Source organism: Nelusetta ayraudi, unplaced genomic scaffold, assembly GCF_046127955.1.
Source record: "Nelusetta ayraudi isolate G7.1 ecotype Tasmania unplaced genomic scaffold, CSIRO-AGI_Nayr_v1 ptg000073l, whole genome shotgun sequence".
NCBI classification, from domain to species: domain Eukaryota; kingdom Metazoa; phylum Chordata; class Actinopteri; order Tetraodontiformes; family Monacanthidae; genus Nelusetta; species Nelusetta ayraudi.
In genome coordinates this window covers 154,958-169,975 of record NW_027466123.1, presented here as the reverse complement: position 1 = coordinate 169,975, position 15,018 = coordinate 154,958, and the positions used below count along the sequence as shown (strand labels likewise).

At 45.7% G+C, this 15,018-nt stretch overlaps 2 protein-coding genes across 2 annotated transcripts; one reads left to right on the top strand and one right to left on the bottom strand.

The window, feature by feature from the left end:
• The first annotated feature begins 1,537 nt into the window (after positions 1–1,537).
• fitm1 (fat storage inducing transmembrane protein 1) lies at positions 1,538–4,199 on the top strand. The gene is made up of 2 exons (XM_076043081.1): positions 1,538–1,913; positions 2,946–4,199. Exons 1-2 carry the CDS (start codon positions 1,621–1,623, stop codon positions 3,637–3,639), a joined length of 987 nt encoding a protein of 328 aa, XP_075899196.1. The 5' UTR covers positions 1,538–1,620; the 3' UTR covers positions 3,640–4,199.
• Positions 4,200–4,669: 470 nt separating this feature from the next.
• psme1 (proteasome activator subunit 1) lies at positions 4,670–11,369 on the bottom strand. Its single transcript, XM_076043059.1, has 11 exons — positions 11,135–11,369; positions 10,867–10,899; positions 10,691–10,753; positions 10,477–10,578; positions 9,544–9,601; positions 9,367–9,464; positions 8,562–8,630; positions 8,384–8,451; positions 7,248–7,302; positions 7,046–7,132; positions 4,670–4,902 (listed from the first exon to the last, which is right to left on the bottom strand). Exons 1-11 carry the CDS (start codon positions 11,171–11,173, stop codon positions 4,822–4,824), a joined length of 753 nt encoding a protein of 250 aa, XP_075899174.1. The 5' UTR covers positions 11,174–11,369; the 3' UTR covers positions 4,670–4,821.
• Positions 11,370–15,018: the final 3,649 nt, after the last annotated feature.

Genomic DNA, 15,018 nt, shown 5'->3' with positions numbered 1-15,018 from the left:
GAGTGGAAAAGGACAAAATAACCGAAGACGGGGGACATTTCCGGAACATGTGTGCATATTGATTTTCATATCACGTCACTTGAGGAACCTGCCATTAAAAGTGAATAAAAGTTGTTGTTCTGCTTGGGAGGAAAGGGGTTAAAGTCATTGTGGAACGTGCTCTTTTTCTTCGTATGAATGGCCATCGAATTGTTGTGGCGTGATTTGGGCACAGGAGGTTTTGATATAATATTACCAGCCGTCAGAAAATGAATGGGAATAATATTACAAAGTTGGGTGTCAACGCAGCCGTCTTGCCCAATGTGCTCCAAGCACCAGCTAATGTGCGAGGCATACGCTATTAGCACTTTAGCACCTCCTCCTGGAAGGGTTCAACAACTACAGAAGGCTTCAACGTTCATTTTGTTGAGCGTTTCAAGATTTGCCGTGAAGACTTGCACTCTTAAAACCCTGTACAATTCTATTTTCCACCAGCGCAGACAACCACAGGATTGAATGAAGAAGAGTTGATAAACTTAGCTGAAAATGCCGCTGGTGGTACTAAAAATAAAAATAAAAAAATCAGATGATTCCCCACACATCCCGTGTGTGAATCAACCTACAGGGATATTCTAATGTGCGCCAAGTCATCTGAATATGGTGGAGACAGTTTGGCTCTTAGCGCTGCTACTCACTTCAACACAGTGGCTGCGGTCAATCATCTACGGTCATTCATCTCCCCCACCTCTGGTTTCAGTGCCGAGAATCAAGGTCACCAATTCAGACAGACATGGTTGTGTCTCAAACATGATATAGTGTTGAGTTTCCTTTTAGTATCTTATCTACATAGCATCTAAATTAAGGCGCATGCATTAAATATGGAGCAGCGTGTCTGGATTTAAAAGTCAGCTCTGTCACTTCGAGACACACAAACAAGAAAAATACTAACACAGATTGTAAACTCAAGTTTTGTTTGTGCGAATATAAAGAGACTTGCTGGAGACAGTTCACAGTTGTGTGTTGTTGAGCATAAATCCTGGGGAAAAATTAAATTAGGGAGGCTTTGGGAGGCTCCGCCCACAGCGCTTGGGGGCCCTTTGAGAAATAAATGCAGCTGTTCAGGGCACCAAATGCGGCCTGGCAACAATTTACCACTCAAATAAGCGTTTGGCTGCAACAGCTGAGGCCACGAATGGAGCGGCTGAGCACTGGAGGCCGAAACAGGAGCCGAATGATCGGTTTTAGGTCTCAAGGATTCTTATTCTGAGTGAATTTTTAGTAGCACTATCTTTAAAAGGCCCACTGTCTGACACTTAAAGTCATCTGTATTATATAAGAAGGAATGAAAAATGCACATTGTAGGTTTTTAAGAGTTGGATTGACTCGCCACAAACGAGTAATGGGATGGTTCGACAGCTACGACAGTGTCCAGATTTTGCTTGTGTCACGCAGGGAGTGGGTGGGTGAGGGGGAGGGGCAGAGGTGGTTTATTTTCGTAGACCATGTGTTCTCCAGCGTGCCGGACCGTGATAGAGCCTCCGGCAGGAACCCTGGTGTGACTCTGATAGCGTCCGCAGTGGCAGGAGTTCACTCGGCGAGGACGTCCACCGCAGAGAGACGACCAGTCACAGAGAGCCAAACATGGAGCTGAAGGCGGCGGAAGAAAGGGCCACGGACGAGGTCACGGCGGAGGTCAACCTGGAGAAGGTTCGCAAGGTAGCGGCGGAGGTGATGGCGTCCGGGAGATTTCTCCTGCGTCTCCTGAACGGCTCTCTGGAGCTCGCGACCGATTGGCTGGCTGCCGTTTTCGGCAGCCGCCTGCTGAGAGGAAGCTTCCACCTGCTGCTGTCGGCACTGCTCCTCCTCGGACCTCTGCTCAGCCTGTGGGTGTCCAAGTACAGCATCTTCTCCAACGCCAACCACTTCCTCTACAGGTAACACCTCCGGCCAGGCCCATGTTAATGTTTGGGACTTTAAAAAAGGGAAGGGGAATAGAGTAGATAATGGAATCGTTACCTGATAAAGTATTTATGATAAAATTACCATTTTTGCCAAAGTAATCCCATTACATTACGTTACTAAAAAAAAGTAGTTTGATTACAGTAGTGGATTATTTACTAATCCACGAATAGATTACTCACCAACACTGTTGAAAGGTTACCAACACAACCAACTCACTGAGCTGTGCAGTTACTCGTGTTTTCGCAGTGCAACAAAACAAGGATCCAAAAGGTTCCTGATTCAAATGTATTTCTTCTTTTTATGATAAAAATCTTTATTGATTTTTTTACCAACACAAATAGGAACAAGTAATGAAATGACAAATATTGACTGTGCAGCAACAAAGAAATTTGGTTACAGAAGATGTATCACGTACTGTGTTTGCACTCCAGTAAACAGGAAAAACGACAAGACAAAAAACAAAAACAAAGCAAAACAAAAACTCCAAAGCTGAATAATAAGTTTGCGCCCCAGCATCAGTGCTACCTGAACCCATTCTGCAGTGTGGTGTGGAAGGTCATCGAGTAGGGACAGGTCCCCCAAAATATACGGTCTCTGGGAAAGGGGCGGGTCACCTCCAGTAATCTTTGTTATATTACTGGGAATTTCACACCGAAAGTCTTGTATTTTTTGACAACTCCGTAACAAATGAACCAAGGTGCCTTCTCCATTCCGGCACCTCCAGCAGTCTGGGTCTTGTCTTAACTTGACTCTGGATAGTTTAGAGGGGGTCCAGTAGACTCTGTTCAGGATCTCCGGATATCTTCGTCATGTTTTGTAAGATCCTACTCCACTCCAACTGTAAACAAAACCTTCAAATCTCTTTCCCAAGTCAGTTTAAGGCAAGATGCACCCTGGTTTGAGTATTTTAAAATCGTTGAGCATTTTAAAATCATTGAGTATTAGACCGAATCTCCGTGGCGTCTGGGGGTCTTTCTGATGGACTCCTTCTGTGTCTCTTACAGGAAGTTCCTGTGGTCGGCCTGGGGCTGGACCTGCACCTTCGCCGGCTCCTTCATCCTCCTCCTCTCCCTCTCGGCCCGCCACCCCCTCTCCCTGGCCTTGCGCCACCTCTCCAGGCTGGGGGTGGGGGCGCTGCTGTGGTGGGGCTGCCGCTGCCTGCTGACGTTCCTGGAGGACGCGGCGGGGGCTTGTTTCGAACCCGTGACCCCCGCCGGGGACGGTGAGGACGGCGCCCCCCGGGGGCAGCCCCCGCTGCTGCTGCTGCACCAGGACCAGACAAGGGCCTCCTGCCTCCGAGGAAACATGGTGTGGAGGGGTTACGAGGTGTCACAGGACGTCCTCATCCTGGGCTGGTGCTGCCTCCTGCTGGTGGAGGAGATGTCGGTGTTCGGCGCTCACCTGACCCGGGCCCGGTCTCTGCCGAGGCCCCCCGGCGGCCCCCTGCGCTTTCTGTTCCTGCTCTGCGCGCTGCTGCTGGCTCTTTGGCTATTCCTGCTGCTGTGTTTGCTCGCTCACTTCCCCAAGTTCCCCTCCCAGCAGCTAGGGGGAGCCGTGGGCTACCTGGGGTGGAGAGGACTCTACCAGGGCTGGTACAGAGTCAAACCCAGCTGCTGCTGGGGCGGCCCGGTTCTTCCCGGGGAAGGACTCCTCGCTGACGACGTGGACTCGGGGAAGCAGCCGGTCAGAGACAAATGAGTGACGCAGCAGAAAACAAAGCAGGGTTGCGAGTGTGAAGCTGGTTGGGTTGAGGGAGGGGTTCAGCAGGAAGTTACAGTTTACTCTCAAATTGTTTTTTAGTCAGAAGAACAATTCAACGGTTGCGTAATTTCTCAACTATTCACAGTAATATTCGCCTCCTGTGTGTTGATGACCTCAAACATCACCTTCATCGCCTTCCCAGAGATCTTCCTGCTGAAGAACTCTCAGTTCAGGCTTTCTTCTCACCATCAGTGAAGGCATCGTGGGCTCCCTCTATCAGTAGCTGCGTTCCATTACAGTTTTTCCCAAAATAAAAGCCATATTTCTAAAATTTCGACAAAGCACAATTGCGATTTGCAGGTGTTTCCACTGAATTGTGTGAAGCGCGTAAGCCGTAATTCTCGTAAAAATCTCGTCTCGCGGGACGGAATTCTCATAAAATCTCTTCCTGTGAAATGTATGAGAATTACTTTGTGATCGTTTGTTTCAATTTGTTTGCCGTCAAAAATAGTTGTTATATTTTTTACAGCCGTGTTACGTTATTTAACACAACGCACATTTTTACTTGAAGTCAACTGGTCACGTGACCCGAGTATGTCACATCCATTGTAAAAGTGTTTCCATTACACTTTTACGATAAACCTCCATCGATACGTCTGAAAAACCACCTCATGAGAGCGTGAATACCTTTCAGCGATTTTTGAGAGGTTTTTCAAAATTTAGGAGTTTCCGTAACCGTTTTTTTTACTGTGATATTTAGGTTTTGCGCAATTCTAGGGCTGATGGAAACGTAGCCAGTGAGAAAAGTTTCCAGACAGAGAACAACCTCGCTTCTGCCCGCTTACAAACATGTTGAATCGTGCCAAAAGGCATCGCATGTAGCTGTGAGCCTCTTTCACTGGATGTTGAGTTAGCCGGGCTCGGCACGGCGTCTGCCTGCTGCTGCTGATGCAATAACCTTTAACCAATGTAATGGTAAGATAATGGCCCTTAAATTGACATGTTAGCAATGAGACAGGAGACAGAATCCAGAATAATCTTGTTTTATTTTTGAAATCCGAACAAAAACAAATGCGCAGTTGGGGCATTTTTTTTTGTAGTTTTTTGTATTGTTACAGGGTGGTTGGGGTGGCATGTTACACGCTGATGGTATCTCGCCAGGGGAGGATCAGGAGGAGCTCAGTAGATGAGGGCTTTGCCGTCTCCTCTGGGCTTCTTGATCTTGTCGTAGTTCTTGTTAATGATGTCGAAGAGCACCGCCTGGAGGAGCAGGAGTAGCGGAGGAGGGGGAAAAAAAAAACACATCATCAGTGGAGACGTGGGGCGAGAGAGGCTCCGGGTGGTGGTGGTGGTGGGGTGCAGGAGGAGGAGGGGTGGTCTCCTCCTCGCTGAGATGCTTCTGTGTCAAAAAAAGGCCCCCTTTCATCATCACCTGCGCCGCCTCGCTCATTAGGAGCATCAAACACGGGAGGGACAACAGCCAAGGGGTGGGGTGGGGTGTGGTGTGTGGGTGTGTGTGGGTGTGTGCGGGACAGGGGTGGGACAAATGTTGATTAATGGACGGTAGACGGAGCGCCGATCAATTAAACACATGCAGAGTCATTAGTCAAATGAGCCTTCCTGATTAGAGGGAAAACTGGAACATCTTCCACTGATGTGATGCCAGGATGGTGTTTTTTGTGTGTGTGTGGTTTTTTTTTTTGCAAACCAAAGTAAATGTGCACAATTGAAAAACGTGGCAACGCGAAGCTTTACATTTTCGTGTCCCACTGATGTGTTTGTATGCAGCCTTTCACGTAGCCCAAACACACTTTTAGCCACGAGCGTTCGTACTGTACTGTATTCTATTCTGATGAGCGTTTTTTTTCTTTTAGAACAGACACGTCTATATTCTGAGATGTTACCGTTCGTACCTTGACATGTGGGTGGTGGTGGTGGTGTTGCGTGACGCTGCGTTGATATCAGCCGGTATCACGGAGGCGATACGGAAGCGAAACCCTTGGACGATGACACGTGACGGATGGGAAACACCTCCGTGATACCAGCGTCACACGCCACCACCACCACCACCACCCACGTGACCTTGTTTGGACGGAAGCTACCTTCCAAACATGTGAAGGCACAGGGTTGTAAATGATAAACCGATGCGGCCGGACATGCGGTTCAGCAAGTGAGTGAAACCGCTGGATCGGTAGCAGCCTCTTGAATTGATTCGAATTATCAATGGATTCCTAGATGAATCGGTTGGAGCTGAGGATCGGGTATCGCGATACTTTCAATTGGTTGGCGGCATCACACGCGCATCAGCGTCTCTCAGGCAACACGGGACCTGAAGCTGCTAATGGAACGCGAACGACGTTGCCAACTTGGCGACTTTCTCGCTAAATCTGGCGACTTTGCGACTCCCCACTGCGACTTTTTTTTGTTGTCAAAAGCGACTAGCGACAAATCTAGCGACTTTTCCTGGATTTATTGGAGACTTTTCCGGTATTTTGGGGACTGAACTGAAAGGACGTATCGTTCCTCAGCAGTCCCTGTTCTTGGCGAGCAGCGTGTGCTGCCGCGAGCCCCTCCCCCGCCCCGAAGTAGTCGCAGAGAGGAGACCCTCAGCACTCCAGGACGTCCAGGCAGCAAATGAATTGCGCACGTCCTTCTTTACCGAGCGGGATGTCAATGTAAAGGTTTGTTCGTTGTCACGCTAAAATAAATCACTGCATTTGGCTCACACAGCCTCAGTCACTTACCCACCCTACACTCCATGAAGAACTTGTAGTAACAACAGTTCTCTAAAGCCCTCTGCTCACTGCTCAGGCTAAATATTGCACTTGCGTTACCTGTTCTTGGTCAATGATTAAAAATAAATAAAATGACAGGCTATTTTGTTGTTCTGTTTTGTACGTGTGTTTTTGCCAGTGCCATAAAGGCACAATGCTTTGGGATATTTGGTCTTTTTTGATAAGAATTTGGCCATCTTTGAAAAGAAAGTATTGTACTGTGACTTTCATCGTACAATTAAAGTTTGTTTTATAGAATATCTCCCACAAATATTTATCATAGCATCAAATCGTACGTATCAAATTGATTTGTATTGAATCGTTTTGTATCGAATCAGTCTGTAATAAATATCGTTTTTGAATTGAAACGCGACCTGTTTATCTAGATGCATATCGAGTTGTTTACCACAGAGAGATGTGCAACCCTATAAAAGGTACAAAAACGACATCTCAAAATAGCCACGTGTCTGTTATAAAAGAAAAACTCACAAAAATAATATGTACCTTATGAAGACACAATGAACTTCATTCAGTTATTGTGTATTCTATTCTATTCAAAGCCAGAATATCCCAGGTGAAAAGCCCCTCCCCCACCTCCTCCCCACCCCCACTTTTGTGAAAGTCCTTACATAGGTGCTGCGGATGTCCAGGACCACCAGGCGGAGCTCCCAGTACTGATACTGGTCTTGCTCGTGCACCAGCTGTCTGTAGTCTCCCTGCAGGAGAGTCCACATAGCCGGTCACATCACTCACACACAACTGGAGATCATTGTTCACCTAACTTTCACTTTCGGTCATGTGACAAGAGAGGACAAATGAAGACGAACTGACCACGTGGGAGCTTTTGGAGGCCTTGGCCACGGCGTCCCCCCTCTCACTGTAGTACCTGACAGACAACAATGGGGAGAGGGGGCAGGTTGGTTGCAGCACAATCATTCATAGGCTCATACAGAATCACTGTGTGTGTGTGTGTGTGTCAATGTGTGTTAACTGGCAAGACTTTGGGAGGAGCAACGTTACAATATCCTGCAGTGGAAAGCCGCGTTGTGCTACTTTTCAGACCATGCGAGCTGAAGCTGGCGGTTCTGTAAAACCAGCCCTTTGTGATGTCACGATTGACGATCATGTTTCTCTCAAGTCAGTGGCTGCATTTCCATGACAGTTTTTCGCAAAATAAAAGCCACATTTCTAAAATTTCGACAAAGCACAATTGCGATTTGCAGGTGTTTCCATTGAACGGTGTGAAGCGCATGAGCCGTAATTCTCGTAACATCACGTCTCGGCAGGATGTAATTCTTGCAAAATCTCGTCCCGTGAGATTTACGTGAATTACGTTTGCGATCACTTGTTTGCCGTCGAGAATGGTTGTTACATCATTCTCTTTGATTACTTGTAAAAAATATTCTGTGTCCTCCTCCGTCCAAACATAACGCGCGTTTTTCACTTGAAGTGAACTGGTCACGTGACCAATGTACGTCAAGTCCGTTGACGAATAAATGCGAAAAAAAAAAAAGTCTTTCCATTACACTTTTGCGATATACCTCTATCTCGATACGTCTGAAAAACCACCTGATGAGAGAAAACCTTTTTAGCAATATTTGAGTTTTTTTTTTCGAAATTTAGGCGTTTTTTATTGCGATATTTAGGTTTTGCGCAATTCTAGGGTAATGGAAACGCAGCTAGTGACAGTAACATCCCCAGCCAGGTGAGACCGCCTGGTGCACGCCTGATTTTAGCCTTTTATTATTTTTTTTTTCCAGATGTAGATGGTGCAACACATCAATTTTAGCAGGAGCCCAAACTGGAATGTCTCTGTTGCTGGCTGTCAACACAGGGCTAAATGTGTTACGACGTGTTACAAAAGTTAACGACTTTTCTTTTTTTTTTTTGGTACGGTTGAACTTGGGCATAACCTTTCAGGACCTTTGAACCACCGCTTCAGTTACACACGCGCTCCCGACCCTTACTTTGAAATCTGGGTCTGGAAGGCCTCGATCCTGGTGCGCGTGTTGGTCAGCAGCTCAAACACTTTCTCCTGGAGACGACGGAACAAAGTCAGGCAGGGAATTCACGCTGGAGAGACTCACTGCGGCGGCGCAGCAGCAGGCCGATCAGTCAGCCGGTCGGCCTCCTGCCGCCACCCACCTGCACTGCCACTCCGAAGTTGTTCCCGTCTTCAATTTTTGGGACTTGCAGTTGTAGCCACATGGACACCTGCAACATAAACGTACATCTAAAATCGAGCTTGTTTGGGGGCGAAAAACAGGACTAAATTGACAGAAAATGTATAGTGTATAATTGATATTTGGTTTCCTCTTAGTTATGAAAAAATATTATTAATGAGTTTCAATATTAAATTATTAAAAGAGAATGTGTGTCAAATAATGATACTAATCCTCAGTGCTCAGGTGACCAATAGAGGTTTTGGGGTTTGTTTGCCTTCATGGTTTCCCGTCTACGCTCTTGCTAAGATGATTTTGTGCAAAACAAAACATGATTAAATACATGGATAAATAATAAACAATGATAATATTTAATAGACTAATTAGTTTATTTATTTAAAATGCCATTTGGATCTAAATGTAACCTAAACTGTGGCAGAATTTATTTGAATCTTCGAAGCCAAGTTAAGTATTTGGCCAATTATCGATGATCAAATTCGCCCGATGAGTCCTACTTCCTGCAAATAGTTTGACTCCTTATTTAATTAAGTTGTTCAAATAGAATTGGACACAACAGTTTGATTTAATAGGTGGATATTTATTTTTACTGCAGTGATCACTGCCTTGTCTAATGTGATTTTCCTGTCTACTGTCAGGTTATCAACGTGTTCGCCAAATGTCTGCGATCGTCCGGGCCAACGTGAGGCGACCGTGACAAAATAGCCCGACTTTTCTCTTCTCACGTCGGGTCGGTCAAACGTGCAGAGGGGCGGCTCGCTTCTACCGACCGTGTTCAGCTTCTCCTTCAGGGTCTGGATCTCAGGCTTCACCGCCCCCATGAGCTTCTCCACCTGCTCGTTGCTGCCGATGGGACCGCAAGGAGGTCCTGGCGGGGGAGCACAAGGTCGGATGAGGTCGGAATTCCCAACCCTCTGGTTCGTCCACACGGGGGCCTCACTCCTTACCTGCTTCCTCCTCTTTCTCGTCCTTGTCCTTGTCTTTCTTGCCCTCCTTCTTCTCCTTCTGCAATGAGATAAACCGAGGACATAAAACTACGTTGAAAAAAAAAAAAAATTCAAGCGCAGTATAAGAAATGTAGCCTTATTCGAGCAGCCCCCCCTCCTATTTAGGCACAAGGTAGCTTGATTGTCAATCCTACAATATGTGCGACAAATACAGAGCACTGGGATTACTCAGCGGCCCCACGGCGCAAGATTCACATGCAGTGCACAAAAGAGTCGAAAAAGTACAAAAAAAAAAAGTATTAAAACTACATCAGAGTACTGCAGCAGATCGTATTTGATATTTTTTGCCTCCATTAAACCACCGCAGCAGTCCTGTCTTCCTCTAAATCACTTGCTGCGATTATTCAAAGAAGACCGAAACAAAGCGGTCGACTAATATCTAATCTATTTTATATATACACAGCGAAAGGTTTTTAAGATCATCCTCAACAAAAGGGCCCCAAACGGCTGAACTGCACAAACAGTCCTTGGGAAGCGCTGGTTGCCATGGAAACAGAGGACTTGCGCCTTCGTAATGTATGAAAATGTGCAGGAGAGAGAGAGAGAGAGAGAGAGAGAGAGAAAAATATTGGGGACCGGCAGAATAGAAAAGCCACCCCGAGTGATGCAATTAAAATCTGAATCACCTCCTGACGACAATGCCTCACCTTTTCTTTTCTTTTTTTTTTTTTTAATTTTTAACGGTCTGTCAGAGAGCGCTGGTGAAAGCGAACTCAGCGCGAAATGGGACCTTTAAGGATGCATCTGGGAATGTGTGCATGTGTGTGTGTGTGTGAGAGAGAGAGAGAGAGAGAGAGAGAGAGAGAGAGAGAGAGAGAGAGAGAGAGAGAGACGCCCTCGAACGCAGTTGTGTGAGCTTGTTTCAACAGCGACCTCCTCTTTCTTCTTGCGTTTCTCCTCCTCCTTGGCCGGGTCGGGGATGGGGATGTCCAGAGGTGCCTTCAGGGACTCCATGTCCACACGGCTGAAAGACTTCTGGAAAAGAAAACAACCATTTATTTTGATTTATTTATTTATTTATTTATTTACTTGCTGCTCTCAAAGTCGGGGACTAAGGAATATCTGTCTCTTTGTGTGCTTTTCATACCTTCAATAATCCATCAAGCTCCTCTATCTTCTGTGGGAAGAATTTTGAAACCAGCTGCTCTGCCTTTTGGGAGAAAGGGTGAAAAAAATATACATATAACAAAAATGTCATAAAACAAATGTTTACATGATCAACTCGACGGCAGAATAGTTGGCAGAGTGGCACGGCTCGCTTACTTCCTGGCAGAGGCTCAGGCAGAAGTCGTCCACCTAGACCGGAAGTGAGATCGGGTATTAGTGGAACAGTGTGAACAGGCCCACTTCTCTCACCTCATGTGACCCCCCCGACCCCACCCCACCCCACCCACCCTCCCCGGGTGCAACTAAGGACAAACCACCTGTGAACCGGCCTCACCTGTCGGGTTCTACCCACGACTTGCTGTGATAAAGAGTGTTTGTAAACACGGTTTCACATTCGAGTCGGAGCACAGCGGCCCTCGCTCACCTGCTTGCTGGAGACGACGCGGAACCCCGGAGAGGCCATGACTTCTCTCTCTCTCTCTCTCTCTCTCTCTCTCTCTCTCCTCCTGCGGATGTTTTCACAAAGAGTGAAGTGACGCGTTTCAAAGTTCGCCGAGAGGCCGCGGGAGACGGAGCGCTGCTGGGTTTTACGGAGAAACTCAATCGGGCGTCGGGACCGCGCGGTTACTCAGCAGGAAAAAAGAGAAAATGAAAGTGAAGTCTTGCTTTCAGCCAGTTCCGTAGCTTTCAAACTGCGCCCTCCGCTGCATTATGGGTACTGTAGTTCCCTCCCTTTCCGTTTAGTGTTGTGTTTTTAACCTCTTTTTTTCTTTTTTCTTTTTTTTTTAGCCACGGCACACTTTTTACATTAAAAATAAATAAATAAATAATAAATTAAAAAGAATCCAGTGGCACACCAACAACCAAATATAAATATATTTTTAAATGACACTTTTTAGCCAAATAATGACAATATAGTATCTTAATTTATTTATGCTCACTCATTGTGACGTTTGGGCTGTTTAGATAACAATACGAATGCCTTCATTTATCCCACATTGGGGAAATTTGCATAGTTAGCAAGCATGTACAGTGCAAAAACAAGAATAAAAAAAAAGAAATAAGGAAATGACATACATACATACATACATACATACATACATACATAAGTTATTTGCATATCTGAAGACGATGATATATCCACACAAAGCTAATAACCTGGGAGAGACATTCATTTTAAAGCACTCTCACTGGACAATGGAATTGTATCTTTATCTTTAGAGCAATTAAGTGAAATTAGATCATTTTTCACACCACACCTGACATTATCTCACGGCACACTGGTGTGCCACGGCACAGTGGCTGAACAACACTGGTTTAGCATTTCTCCCTCTGAAGTTGACTTGGTTGAGCTCCATGTTACTAAGATTGAACCGAGTTTTGCTGTTGTTCACTTGTTAATTGATCGATTGATTAATGAATTAATTCCCGTGCAAGTGCGTCCAGCTGAAGGGACAAAATGTTCAATCATAACTTAGAGCAATTTGATTAATAATCAACCAAGATTAATTGGAAATGGGAGGTAATGGATGTGCGTAGCAAAGGTTGAGATTCAGATATTATTCTTGAAAGGTGGTGCTTTTAAATCAGTCGCTGTGTTCACTAACTCCGGTTATCAGGAAAAAAAAATGTATATACGCTATATATATGTTTAATTAAGCTTAGTAGAGCAGCAGTAGGTTCCATAAGGAGGAGGAGCGTTTCGTCCGACAATAAGGGTTGGCGGTTCAAAACCCACAAACGTTGTTGAAAACGTCACGTTGTAACTTTTCCCGCCAGTTCCGTTCGTGTCCACTAGATGGGGCTGCAGCAACATGATTGCCTGTCAGTTTTTCTTCCTCTACCGCCCGCCTCCCTTTCCCAGGTGTACACGTGTTTTGAGAAGCAGGATCTAAAAGCTTCACAGACAAAGAGAAAAAAGAAAATGAAATGAAATATTTTTTAAATCAGCCTATATTTAAAATGGAAATGGATGCACTTTAAAAGTTGATATGTATATGCACATATATACCTATATATACCCATATGTATATGTGTGTGTGTATTTTATGTTTTTTTCTTTCCAGCTCACTAGTGATGGTACAGCACAGAGGCCAGCATGTTCCGCTGCTGAAGGCATTGGCCTGCTGTCTCGTGACCTTTGACCCTGAGCTACTATGTGTGTGTGTGTGTGTGTGTGTGTGTGTGTGTGTGTGTGTGTGTGGACGTTCAGGCGGGTCAGAGCCTCAAACAAACGCAGGCCTGTAAGTGGACAGATAGCAACGTCACAGCCTCGGTCAGACAGTCCTGCTGATCCGCAGCAAGGCGGGAAGAGGACGCGGGAAATACGTTGATTCGGGCCACTGGTTTGTAATAAATTCGAATGGCGTTTGACTGTTGGCATGGATGGACGGCTGACGGTTTGGCTCGGCGAGAGCTCCCGCACGGCGCGGTGAAGTTTGACCGCGAGGGCAAAGTGTGGAGACGTTATTGATCTGTTGATTTGATCTGGTTAATCAGACTGTTGGGTAATCTGCTAGATAAGGTCTCCATGGAAGGAGATCCGGCTTCAAGGAACCGCGACTGCCATGATTATATTCTCGTATGATCGGGATCACGTACTCTTATGTACACCGTAGCCGCCAAACTAACACACTATTCATTTTAGATATCCCTATCAACCGTGGCTTCTCTCCCGGATTGTATGATGTGACCGTTTTCTTATTTATTTATTTTTCGTATTTTTACGCGTTTCTTTGACCAGTGGTAAAATGGTCTTCATACTGCCTTTTTGGTCATACATACAAAAAAAAAACCAGACCAATAGATTTTTGATATTTAAGTTTGGAAAAAAAAAAAGAAATATTGGTTCAGAGGCAAAACTATAAGAACAGATACTAACTTTCAGTTTTCCCAGCAACAAAGTAATGACCTTACAGCAGTATGAATTCAAATTAGCTGTTGCTTATTATGTGAATGAATGATGGGTTACTATTTCTAATTACCGCCTGGGCTCATTCCCCACATCTTTCTTTTTTTTTTTGAAGTTCCTTGCTTACATGTCAGATTGAGATGCATCTAGTTGTAGGACCACATAGTGCAAAGACACAGTGGTGGAACAATGTTTTTGGACGCCGCGTGCATTTCTGATGTACAGTGTTCCGTCCGTCTGCAAGTGGAGTTTATGCGTTTACCTACACGCTTCACTTGCTTTGTGTCATCCACCTCACAAGCGGACGCTTCAGCAAGACAACGTCCAGAGTGCAAGAGTACAAGTACTACACGAATATACTCTTATTTTGTCTTATTAGCCATAAAAATCACAATTTTCCATTCGTTTGTGTGCCACTGATGCAGGCAAACTAATATTAAATGACATTACTTGGAATTGAGTCAAATTTTAAGGGTGTCTGAAATTGTTTTCCCCGCGACTGCACACATACAGTACATGGATACATAATGAACCGAAGAGGCCTTTTGGATGTGAGACAAAACATCCTCAAGAGAACAAAAACGAGTCATTGGTTGCCTTTAATCGGCAAGGATACGAACGAGTGCTTCACCGGTGAATGAAAAGAGACAGCTGCTTATTGTCGGGGTGATTTCCACACCTCTGAAACACACACGTTCAGCGTCAGTCAAAATAAAAGAAACGCACTGGTATATGCAAATCCCCGGAGCGCTGCTATACTTCCCGGTGGGAAAGGTCGACAGACTGAGGCGTGATCGCTAGTACTACTATCTTAGCAGTAGTAATAGTATCTCTCCGGTCACCGACTCAACACAACTGAACGATCAGATGCGTTAGTAAATTGTAGCCCCCTCGTGCTTCTCTTCCTCATCTCTAAATGCCCCCTTTCATAACTGTGGACTGCGAATCATTGGATGTATGCAGTCATTCATTCATGGCGAAATTGAGCGTGTGTGTGTGTGTGTCCATGTGCTCGGGGCTGCTGACGCTGCAGCCAGTATCAGGGGACATGAGACAGAGGGGCTGAAGTTTAACCAGGCTGCTCTTTATCTAACCTGTGCAGTGCATGTGAGAGTGAGTGAGTGAGTGCGAGACCCCTCCCTCTCGTTCCTCTCTATCTGTGTGTGTGTGTGTGTGTGTGTGTGTGTGTGTGTCAGCGCGTAAGCTCCACCCCCCACTTTGCACAGGCATTAACGGGAAAGTCACCACTTGCTGGCTGATGTAATGTGGCACAAGCCGGGGGGGTGGGGCTGGGGGGGGGGGGACATGAACTGGTCATTCTACTCGAAGCTCATTTAAAAGTGCAAGAGATGTTGAAAAATGCCATAGAGCTCTGAGGGTCGGCTCGACTCCCCGCT

What these genes read in the sequence shown, in the direction of transcription:
- psme1 (XM_076043059.1), bottom strand. Translation starts at nt 11,173, where the DNA reads ATGGCCTCTCCGGGGTTCCGCGTCGTCTCCAGCAAGCAG. An exon ending in TGAAGGAGAAGCTGAACACG is followed by an intron (nt 8,631 to 9,366) that starts GTCGGTAGAAGC and finishes TTTATGTTGCAG; the next exon opens with GTGTCCATGTGGCTACAACT. An exon ending in TTCCAGACCCAGATTTCAAA is followed by an intron (nt 7,303 to 8,383) that starts GTAAGGGTCGGG and finishes GTTGTCTGTCAG; the next exon opens with GTACTACAGTGAGAGGGGGG.
- fitm1 (XM_076043081.1), top strand. Translation starts at nt 1,621, where the DNA reads ATGGAGCTGAAGGCGGCGGAAGAAAGGGCCACGGACGAGGTCACGGCG. An exon ending in GCCAACCACTTCCTCTACAG is followed by an intron (nt 1,914 to 2,945) that starts GTAACACCTCCG and finishes TGTCTCTTACAG; the next exon opens with GAAGTTCCTGTGGTCGGCCT.